Raw genomic sequence first — 11,326 nt, forward strand, 5'->3', positions numbered from 1 at the left:
TTCACCGCACACGTCTTGGCGCTCTATTGTTTTTGGAAAACCTTTGTCATTTTTGGCAAACGTGTTGGTGATGCCAACGGCACCAAGGGTATGGCTGGATCGTGCGAGTGCTGTCACGGAGCAAGGCACGTGTATATTACCGAGAACAGGCTTTTCCACCGCTTTACCGAGAACCTGATATGGTGACTGGCCTTTTTTGCTGTTCGTTCGCTCTGCTTAGCTTGTTCATCACAGGTTCTTGACACATTAATTGGCTGCACATTCACGTGTGTTACCGTGTGTGCGCGTTCGATGGTGTGATGGCCGCAAAAGAAATGAAAGGAAAAGCGTCACAGCTCACAACTTTCACCTGTCAATCAAGTAACACAAACATTCGTAGGAACACGGAACAAGTCACACAACTAAAGACCAGGCTATATATACTTTTTTCAGAAGTTGCAATCGCCTCGGTGCAGTACAAGGAGTTCCACGCCAAAGGTCCAAAGCCAACAAGGATCATGGATCAACAAGTAATCAAGACAACACGCACCACGGAAATTACCAATTAGCTAGTACGTATAGTATAATACTCCATGGATGGAGGATTCTTGTGGTGAACTTTACTGTGCTCTTGCTGGGCGACAATCGTACGTGGTGCATCCGTGCATGCATGCGTTCATGGCTGGATGCATGGGAGACGAGCCGCGAACGAACGCCATTGCCCTGCCCCGCAGGAACGACGCCGTGCCACTGCCCCGCTGGCCGCCGCCTCCTCGAACGTCTCCGTCCCCGACGGATAGAAGGAGGCGGTCGGCGCCGAGGCGTACCTGCGGGTCCAGTCCCTGGCCTTGTGCTCGAAGAGACCCCGCTCGCGCTTGCACAGCCGGGCGGCGTCGCGGCGGACGGGGCGGTCGAGCAGGGGGTCGTGGAGGACGGAGACGGCGGAGAGGAGGGCCGTGCTTATCGTCAGAGAAGGCCTCCACTCGCTCCCGAAGATGTCCAGCGCCACCTTCCCCTCCGGGCCGATGTTCGGATGGTACACCTGCAGTGCAGTGCAGAGACGTACGCGTGCGTCAGGATATTATGGGAGAGCAATTGACCCATCGATCGTTTGGCACGAACACGCGTGGGTCGGTCTTTTATGGAGGAAGCATGCATGCAGCTAGAGGCCAGTGCCGGCCGACTCACCTTGGTTCTGAAGGTGAGCTTGATGGGGTCGAAGGGGTAGTCCTTGGGGTAGGCGACGTCGACGGGGAACGTGCCGCCGGCGTAGGGGCTGCCGTCCGGCCCGTCGATGACCACCTCCCAGTGGAACAGGTCCGTCACGGGCGCCAGGCCGGGCCGGCAGAACGCCGGCGGGTCGGTCCAGAGCAGCTCCAGTTCCTTGCGGATCCGCCTCATCGCCCGGCCAGACTCCGGCATGGTCGATGCCGGTAGTGGTCGCGCACTGATCCCCCTACCTCCCGTTTGCCCCGCCTCCGTGGAGTGGCTGCCAACTTTGCGGTGCGAGCAAATCTACGTACGCTGGCTCTCCGGACCAGCTTGGGTGCTTTACATATGGATCCATCGATCGCTTCGGCACCTCCACTTGTGGAAACACAACGCTGCGTCAGACCACACCTCCGAGTCTCCGAGATAGGTGCACCATCGCAGCGAAGAAAAGAAAAACAGACCTCCATTTTCTTTTTCAGAAGGTCAAAAGACCATGTATTAAGTAGTAGAGACCTTTCAAAAACGCCTTTACAGAAATTAAAAGATAAATACTTCATCTATTTCAAAATGTAAGATGTTTTCTGACACTCTATAAAGGGTGCCGAAGTAAGTCTTCTTCCTTCTACATGCATCGTTGACGTGCTGTGAGCATACGATGTCGCCTTCAGACCTCCGCCTCAGCATGAACTTATTGAAACTAACCCAGTAACTTGTAGAAAGGTCGTGGCTAGAAAGTATGTAGATCATAAGACATTGGCAACCATAATGCCAAGCAAATCACTGCCCCGAGAAGAAAACGCTAGATGTCCTAGAGAAGGCACAAAATCTAACCACATGGAGTCAAGAAACACAAACCTCGCACACACATCAACAAGGCCGAGATCGACCAGTCATCGCCAGTCGAAACTAGAGCCGGAGGTCCAAGACACAAAGCCATGTCATCCGCTCCGTATGACAAGCACCACCAAACCAGACATCCACTCAAACTGACAGGGGCCTCCGCCCTATGTACCACAGCACAGATTCTGACCAGCAAGCAAACTACATACATTTAACAGGCAGAACATAAGGCAGGTGAAGCGGATGCCGTTCATCTCACAAGTCACACCATCCGTTCATCTCACAAGTCACACCATCATCGACGACAATGTTCACAGCGTCACTCGACATGAGTCAAGATGCTCACAGCGTCACTCGACTTGAGTCAAGATGCCTTACAACTAACTGGAACCTAAACATATATGATGAGATGCGCTCTACCCCGGCACACAGGCTATAGGCATCTGTACATTTGTTTATATACACATACAAGGATACAACATTTATTAATTTGAATTATGCAGGTCAACTCAAGAAATTCCGATTTCAGGGAGACACCTAACTTATGCTGCGAGATTCAGTGCAGCTGTGGGGGGACAGACATGCAGGCCCGACATCCGCTCCGCTTTCGCCTCAAAGCATCGAGTCATGGTACCAGTTGTTATACAGACGCCCAAACTGGAGGAGGCTACCATATGTTCTATCCCACACGCCCACGAAGAGGGCGTCTGTGTCAGGGCTGAAGGACATCCCAGATATCTCGCCGAAGAAGTCCAGCTCTTGCCTTCTGTTGTAGTCGCTCTTCACGTCAAAGATATGGACAAAGTCCGCTGGTTCCGCCATCGACAGGAACTGCCCATCCGACGTAAACCGGATTGATCTGATGGCTCCAAGGTTACCCTTCAATACATGGACTGCTTTTGATAGGTTCCTCGCGTCCCAGATTCGGCATGTCTTGTCTTGGTTCCCAGTAGCAAACGTTCGGCCATCAGGGCTCCAGGCTGATGCGAATGAGAAGTCGTGATGACCTTTCATGGAATGAAGAGTCTGTGTCCAGAGTACAAAACAGGTGCACCCGCTTAATCACACATGGTATCAGCGTTTTAATTTGAAATATTAATCAGGGTTTGGTGAACAACTGGTGTTTTATGCCTGGGATCATATACCTTTCCTGAATTGGCATCAATAAGTAAACCATTAGGATCGTCCCCCACAATAACAACAAGCTTCCCGTCGGGACTCAGAGATGTATGCTGCACCAACAAAACAACAGTGTAGGGTCAGAGTAAAGCAAGAGCATTTCATTAATTCTGATATATAACGAGCGTATACATGGTGTTTTGCTCCATTTACTATCAATACAATGTCGAAAAGGGAGCACGCCGCAAAAAGGAAGAAAAAAAAGAGGTTTCTGTGGTTGGCATGTGCAAGATTAAACCTGAAGGATGTCTATTAGTGCAAATGTAAGAGCATCTCTAGCAGCTGCTCTATCACACAAGCTAGGTGCAAAAAAATAGCATAAGTAGGAAAGGCCTTCCTCCAGCAACCACGCACGCACATGCAAGATTAATCCTGAAGTATGCCTATTAGCGCAAATGTAAAAGCATCTCCAGTAGCTGCTGTATCACGCAAGCTAGACACCAGAAATAGCAAAAGTAGGAAAGACCTTCCTCCAGCAGCCACGCGTAAACGTGCAAGATTAATCCTGAAGGATGCCTATTGGCGCAAATGTAAGAGCATCTCCAGCAGCTTCTCTATCACGCAAGCTAGATGCAAAAAATAGCAAAAGTAGGAAAGACCTTCCACCACCAGCCACACGCCCATGTGCAAGATTAATCCTGAAGGATGCCTATTAGCACAAATGTAAGAGCATCTCCAGCAGCTGCTCTATCACACAAGCTACATGCAAAAAAAAATAGCAAAAGTAGGAAAGACCTTCCTCCAGCAGCCACGCGCGCCCACTGGCTCACCATCTTTGGATCCATCCATCCTGGCCTGGACAAACGCCGTCTGGCGTGTGCCGAGTGGCCCTCTGTCCCTGTTCGGAGCTCAAACACCACATCGGATGCTTCACTCCCGCCACAACGGTCACAGCTCCGTCCCCACCTCAAAGGTAGGATCCACCTCCTCCCCTCTCCTTCCTAGCACAGGTGGAGAGACGGTGGCTGCATGACGGCCTTGCAGGTTGGTGGTGGCGGCAGGCAGGCAGGAAGGGAAGCAAGCGATTGGGATGATCTGGATTAGGGCCTAAGAGTGAGGTGGACAGGAGTTGGTGGATGAGGAAGTGCTTGGATGTGGACGAGGAGCGGCCGACGGGAGGATATGGATGAGGTGCTTCTTGCTGTTGCTTGTGGTGGATGACGAGGGGTGGTGGCCAGGATGCGAGAGTGGAGGTGGCAGTAGCGATGCATCTCAGGTGGGGTACATCCTACACAGAGCGGAGCATGCTGTTGCGGCCTGCTGTGTTAATGGCCGTGGCAGCTGCTGCTGAATTTGGTAGGCAGAGATGCATGCGCTTTGGTCGCACGAGCCAGAGGACAGATCAATGGGGATTGTGGGTGTCATGAGAGATGCAAGAGAGATGTGTGCTTGAGTTCTCTGTGCGCATGGGCTGATGGGCTCAGCAATGAATCATGCTTGTTTGATTCCGAATTTTCAATACGTTATTTGCATCTGTGGTTGATTCATGAATGCTGCTAGATAAAGAGTGACTGGCGTTGCTATAATGGCTGATTCGTGAATGCTGCTTGATATTCCTCTCCTATACTCCCTCTGTCCCATAATATAAGAACGTTTTTGACACTAGTGTAGTGTCAAAAACGTTCTTATATTTTGGGACAGAGGGAGTAGTATTCAGTGGCATAAATTTGCTTTCATAACTTCCGCTGTTGATATAATGTTTGTTCATGTACGAGAATAGAATTTGCTGCGGCTTTCTAAACCTAGACAGAAAAAAAAGAATGACTGGCGGATCGATAAGACGTACAGAAATCTATACACAAACTGCAAAGCTGCACCAAAAGATAGTTCAAAACATAGCCGTTAAATATCTATCTCGCCGTTATAAATACAATCGTTAGAAATGTTGCCATAACAGATATACTGTTAGTTACGAGATATTACTGGCATACATGAGAGAGAGTAATAATACGGAGGGTGAAATTTGGCTGGTCTGTTGTAGAAGATAAGAGGGGGGAATCTTTTTAGATGGCCAGCCAAATGGAGATATAGAGGGGGAGATGGCCAGCCAAATGGAGATATAGAGGTAGAGGGGGAGATGGCCAGCCAAATGGAGATATAAAAGGTCAAATTTGGCTAGTCTGCTCGACATGTTCTAACCATACTTCCCAGTTCTCATTATCAACTAGATCCAGAAGACAGAACAGAAGTACAGAACATCATAATCTCATCAGTTGTGGCAACAGTTCTTTTTTTTTCCTTGAACCAAGGCACCATCAGTTCACACACTCCTGTTTTGCTTTTTACACAAAAAACTCCTATTCTAATTTTACTAGGTTCAACAACAGCAAGATGCCAAAAGTAAGCATATTGAGTGAAACAATGACACAAGATCATAACCATATGCAGCAAGAGGTAAAAAACATTTTGTGTTCCAGGTTCACAAGACAAGAAAAGTAGTAGAAATAAACAAAGGAACTTACATTTACTGGCCAATCAAACTGAAAGTGCTTGCATAACTGGAATCTCTCCATGTCATAATCTCTTACACCGGAGTCGTTATTCGATGCCATGAAATGAACAGCACCACTGGGAAGGAAAACAAGAACTAGCATGAACACACACTCAACGAGGTCACAACCTAATAACAGGGGCATCACATTACCTAGCAGTATTGAATATCTCAACTGCATTAGTAATAGCATTATCATCATACGTTGTTCGACAGCAAAAGCTTATTCCTTCTCGATCAAGGTGCTGCATTCCACATCAACAGAAGTGGTAAAAATCAATATTACATCAATAATAAGAGTTTATATAAAGATTAAGCATGTGAGCACAAGCACACCAGCATCCATCAATTAGTTACTTTCAGCACACACACAAAATCATAGCAAAGGAAAAACAGTGACATAGTGGTCATCAGTTAGTGATTTTCAGCAAAATTTTCAGAATGAAGAAAAGAACAACTCTTTTGCAAAGAGTTTATTGAACACCAGACATGATCTTCTTTTTATAGATTTTACTCTTGAAGAAGCAGGCTCAAGTACTTTGAATCCAACAATATCAGTCTCTTTTGAGGTGCAGTCCCAGCCACTCAGGTAATCAGTGATTAGAATCAGCCACTCAGGTAACCAACAATATTGGTTCACCACAAACATCCCACCATAAAATCCTCAATCCCTTAAGCTATTAGTCTAGTGGTTAGAATCAATAGTGCACTAGGAGCAAGGAGCTAGGTGAGCATGCAGTAAACGAATGTTATTGACATCACAAATAATGGAAGTTTGCCACCATGCCAGAGATAGCAGATTTATATAGATTCAAAAAGATTCGAGTTACTTTGGGCAACCAACCTTGCAGATTAGCTCCCCTTGAAATCCGCCAGCTACCAGCAAATTGTCCTTGACTGCCAAGGTACTAACTTGAGTCTGAGAAAACCCCTCTAATAGACTTCCAGGATGCTTCTGAAATAAGAGATCCACAAACATTAATAGAAGAAGAACGAGACAAGCTCTACAGGATGTGAAAAATTGAGACTGATTATAAAGTACAATCATGCACCATACCTCCCTTGGTGCCACATGACCTTGGACATTCATAAGTTCAGTGTCCACACCACTCAACGCTGACCAGTGAAGCACTGAGTAATGTGACATTAGGTAGACGTCATGCTTGGATGTAGCCCATACTAAATTTCTCAGCTGCAGGCACAAATCATGTCAATTGTTTCACGCACTTGAAAGTCACAGTATCAAAACTGTGTAAGGAATGGGAAAAACATCAATTAAGAATCTGAGACCAAATGCAAATGGTTAGATCAAACACAGCAACAGCTTAGGTTACACAGATTATAGGCAGAGAAACAAAATCAGGACTTGCAGACACCTTTCAACAAGTTGAATCCCTATGGTAAAAGGTTCTCCAAACAGCCATGTAACTTGAATTAACCCCAAAGATACAAGGACCACCTTCCTCTCTTTTTAATATACGGATACATTTCATCATGCAAGCAACTTCTAAATTTTCTAGCAAGCATTTCATGTTCTAAAACGTTTAATTCAACTTAAGTTATTGCTACAAGCTTTAGAAACTAATATACACCAATACAGCTAAAAGCATCAATGCAATTTTCTTCAAACTAGAAGTTGGAATTTGCAATCAAGCATGAAGTAGTGGACCAAAATAACATTCAAATATGGAGTTAAGCTTAGCAATTTTGCAGCTGCTTTATTCTTTGATTCCAATATACTCAAGGAGATAGTACATCTAAGACTGTGAAGACAAAATACCAAAATGGATGTTGGCTAATAGAGTAGCTTAGCACATATGAATAGATTGCATTAGTGATCAGTACATCATAATCTTATCATGGAGCATCAAGAAAGGTGTGCCAATGGAAAGATACACAAACAATTGCATCTGATGATTATTTGGCAACACAATATACTGTGTGATGTGTGTGTGTTGGGAGGGGTGGCGAGGCAGAATGAACCCACCTGAAAATGTAGGATGGTTGATTTTACTGATCTAGTATTTTGTCTGAATTCATAATACATTCCACCTTTCACAGTCGGTTTGCATTCCTGTGTCAAGACAACATATCAGCTGTTAACAGACAGAAAATTTTGCATAGGCTGCTGAACTTTCTACAAGACACACCTTTGCTGCTGCTTCTCCAGAATTAGGAATGTTCTCATAGTTTTTGTACTGCTCTAATCTGGTCTGTCTGTAGTTTTCCCTTGTGATAGCTAGCCTCTCCCAGGGTATTCCTTGGATGTCTTTCCCTTTTCTTGCATCCGCTGCCGAAGTATCTGGGATCTTATCATTCTAAACAGAGAAGGAAGAACAACCATTTAGAGAACTGCAGCATGGTTTATGTAGTTAAAACAACGGTAAATTAGAAACAACAGAAATAAATCACATATATGTAAACTCTTTTTGGTAAAGTTCAAGATTGGTAAGTAAAGTTAGAAACTAAGTAAGAGAAATAACTGGTTTCTTTATCCTATGTCGATAGTCCAAACAAACTAGTGGTCTAGAAATGGAAGCCAGAATAAACGGAACAGTGGAAGCATATTACATATGCATGGCAAGTCGATATCATGAGAAGAGAGGCATAATCATGCAACAGATAGCTGTGTACATTAAAAGAGTAGGTGAATGGACGCTACAAGACATTTGACAGTGTGCAACCGTCTAAAACGACAAGCTCCATCACTCCAGACAACCCTCTAAATAATACACGCTCCCAAGCATGAGACCGTTATCGTTTTGTTCAGCCCTCTCTAAATAAGAGAATGACCAATCAATGTTCACAATCAAGTCATTTATATGTCCATATAACTGATCCAGGTCTGCTCCATGTTAATATGTAGTAGAGGACAAACAGCATCAGGATTACGTAACGCTCCCAAGCGTAAGACCGCTGTCGTTCTGTTCATCCCTCTAAACAAGAGAATGGCCAATCAATGCTACAATCAAGTCATTTATATGTTCACATAACTGATCCAGGCATGCTCCATGTTAATATGTAGTATACGACAAGCAGCATCAGGATTACGTAGCACTCCCAAGCGTAAGACTGCTGTCGTTCTGTTCATCCCTCTCTAAACAAGAGAATGGTCAATCAATGCTACAATCAAGTCATTTATATGTTCACATAACTGATCCAGGCATGCTCCATGTTAATATGTAGTATACGACAAGCAGCATGCGGACTACGTAGCACTCCCAAGCATGAGATTGTTTTTCGTTTGTTCATTCCTCTCCAAATAAGAGAATGGGCAACCACTGCCCAGTTCAGGCTTGCTCCATGTTAGTATCTAGTATACGACAAATAGCATGAGGACTACGTAAGCGAATCTACCATCACTGGAAAAACGTTCAAACTTCTGATAACACAACAAGACCTGCATTTATACGTAAGACCTAATTCCAACTGCAGCGATCACAACAATACAAAATAACAACTGATGGACATACCGAATGGGCATACTCGTCATCCTCCGAATCGGAGTCTCTTAAACCTCGCTCGTGGTGGGCGTCAACCATGTCCTCAGCGGGGTCGTCCATGTCATAATCATCCTCCATGTCTTCGACGTGATCGTCGTGATAATTGGACATTGATCCTCTCCTAGGAAAGAAACCTCCCTGACCTGTAAACAGAAGGCCAATGACAACATCAGCAACCACGCACGGTCTCGCTGAAACAAATTGCACATGGAGCAAACAACCAAGCGCGTCTAGAACTTCCTACACAAGTCAGGATGGTAAGAGCAGTTGCCAAACACGACAGGAATTGCTGCAAATCTAGAATCCTTCCGCAGTTTCCATTCCATTAGCACCACAGCATATTTCCAGCGTCACATATGTTTGCCCGCGCTAGTTTCTGGGCACTTCGGGAATAATTACAAGCAAACATGACGAGAAAATCCGCAGTAAATGGAACCGAAGTCAACACGCGGTAGAATTCGCAGGCACATATCAACGGGGAAAGCGAATCGAGTAGAAAGTCAACAGTTGCATGATTAGCAGCGGACTAAACTTCCCGGAGGACAAAGAAAAAAAATTCCCTCCCTGAAAATCATTGAAAGAACGCGCTTTTCCCCTCAAATCGGGCACGCGCACGCAACCAATTCACCCGAGCCACGCGCCCCAAACCCTAGAACCCGCCGTCCCGGCCCGCCCGCCGCCCAGATCTGCCCCTAATTCGACAGATCACCATTACCCAACGCGAAAAAATCACGGGAAAATCCGCCAAAAACAGCGCGGAGACGGGGGGCGGGACGGGACGCACCTGGAGGGTCGAGCGAGGGGGGCGCGAATCGGCCGCCGGGGTAGAGCGGAGGGGGGGGAAAGCCTGCGCCTCAGAAGACGCCGCCCAAGCAGAACGGAGATGGATCCCCCCGGAAAATATAAGGGACGGGGGAAAGCCTACCCTTTTTCTCTCCTTGCGGACAGCGGGAAGAAATGATTAATATTTTCCGACTATTTTCCGCTCCCCGTTCTGGGATTTATCCTCTCCAGCAACCGCTTTTTGTTTCTATTTTCGTCTGTTCTTTTTTAATAAAACAAAATTGAATTTTTAGTTTTATCGCTGGGTGTGTGTGTGTTCATCTGCAGGGACAGGGACGGGGACGGGATAGGGCCATGACGAGGGCGGAGGATATAGCCATGGGCGACGGGGAGGCGCGAAATGACGAGCCTGCCCCCGCGGTTGTTCGGGGCGTCGGAGCCTGTGTACCTGCATTTTGGTCACATCGGCGCTAACCGGAGGGCTGACGCACCGATGAATGATTGGAGTTGCAGCAGGGACTAAGGCTATATGTGTCTTTCAGCCCAAATGTTGGGGAGCAATAGTGGACTTACGTGGTTTATTATGGCCTTAGAACAAGTACAATAATCTGCTTATATCGCTTACATGTCACTTTTACTTATGTGGAAGAGAAAGACATGAAAAAATGATGTGAGTGGACTCTCATGCAAGAGTCTAGCTACATGCGTACTCCTAGACAAATACAATAAATATAAAGAAAGAGATAAAGAGAAGATGAGAAAATAGTATTTTTATAGCCAATCTTATAGATAACCTTATATGAGTGACTATAAGTGATGACTATATATGACATGGCAACATCATATAGCCAGCAGGGTTGTATTATTTTTTTCATGTCACGTATACTCAACCTAATAGTCAACATGTGTAGTAACTACTACTCCCTAACGGAGGGAGTAGTTGCTAAGCAGTACTACTACTTTATTAATTATGACCCACCATACACTCTCATAATGTTTTTTGAAGTTTGTGATGCAGCCGGCTATTAATCTACACCCGGCTGCTCTTCTCTCTCCTCTTCTCTCTCATCCAAGTCAACACATATAATAGTTTAATTCTTATAGTATGCTGATTGTATCTTATTATACTTGCTCTTATGCAATAGTATTACGCATTGACATGAGGAAAATTAAGGGTCTGGGTGAAATTAGGGAGACCGGTTAAAATCATGGGGAAGGTTTCAGATGAGATCAAGGGTGGAGATTAGCCTGTAGATTAAAGTTGCAGGTCCTGAATTTTCGAATGCTGAAATGCCCTAAAAATGAAAAATTGATCCTCGTTCAGAATAACGGTTTAGCT

General features: G+C 45.6%; 2 protein-coding genes across 2 annotated transcripts; both read right to left on the bottom strand.

The window, feature by feature from the left end:
- Positions 1–530: 530 nt before the first annotated feature.
- On the bottom strand, positions 531–1,489 carry LOC109778768 (ubiquitin-conjugating enzyme E2 5A-like). Its single transcript, XM_020337347.4, has 2 exons — positions 1,168–1,489; positions 531–1,021 (listed from the first exon to the last, which is right to left on the bottom strand). The coding sequence occupies exons 1-2, from the start codon at positions 1,399–1,401 to the stop codon at positions 656–658; spliced, it is 600 nt and encodes a 199-aa protein (XP_020192936.1). The 5' UTR covers positions 1,402–1,489; the 3' UTR covers positions 531–655.
- Positions 1,490–2,481: 992 nt separating this feature from the next.
- On the bottom strand, positions 2,482–10,330 carry LOC109778771 (uncharacterized WD repeat-containing protein C2A9.03). Its single transcript, XM_020337350.4, has 10 exons — positions 9,989–10,330; positions 9,175–9,347; positions 7,852–8,019; positions 7,689–7,775; positions 6,759–6,893; positions 6,546–6,656; positions 5,855–5,946; positions 5,673–5,778; positions 3,177–3,263; positions 2,482–3,057 (listed from the first exon to the last, which is right to left on the bottom strand). The coding sequence occupies exons 2-10, from the start codon at positions 9,313–9,315 to the stop codon at positions 2,644–2,646; spliced, it is 1,341 nt and encodes a 446-aa protein (XP_020192939.1). The 5' UTR covers positions 9,316–9,347; positions 9,989–10,330; the 3' UTR covers positions 2,482–2,643.
- Positions 10,331–11,326: the final 996 nt, after the last annotated feature.

Source organism: Aegilops tauschii, chromosome 6 (assembly GCF_002575655.3).
Source record: "Aegilops tauschii subsp. strangulata cultivar AL8/78 chromosome 6, Aet v6.0, whole genome shotgun sequence".
Lineage (NCBI taxonomy): Eukaryota > Viridiplantae > Streptophyta > Magnoliopsida > Poales > Poaceae > Aegilops > Aegilops tauschii.

What these genes read in the sequence shown, in the direction of transcription:
- LOC109778768 (XM_020337347.4), bottom strand. Translation starts at nt 1,401, where the DNA reads ATGCCGGAGTCTGGCCGGGCGATGAGGCGGATCCGCAAGGAACTGGAG. An exon ending in AGCTCACCTTCAGAACCAAG is followed by an intron (nt 1,022 to 1,167) that starts GTGAGTCGGCCG and finishes ACTGCACTGCAG; the next exon opens with GTGTACCATCCGAACATCGG.
- LOC109778771 (XM_020337350.4), bottom strand. Translation starts at nt 9,315, where the DNA reads ATGTCCAATTATCACGACGATCACGTCGAAGACATGGAGGATGATTAT. An exon ending in ATGACGAGTATGCCCATTCG is followed by an intron (nt 8,020 to 9,174) that starts GTATGTCCATCA and finishes TTCTCTGTTTAG; the next exon opens with AATGATAAGATCCCAGATAC. An exon ending in AAGGGGAGCTAATCTGCAAG is followed by an intron (nt 5,947 to 6,545) that starts GTTGGTTGCCCA and finishes TGTGGAATGCAG; the next exon opens with CACCTTGATCGAGAAGGAAT.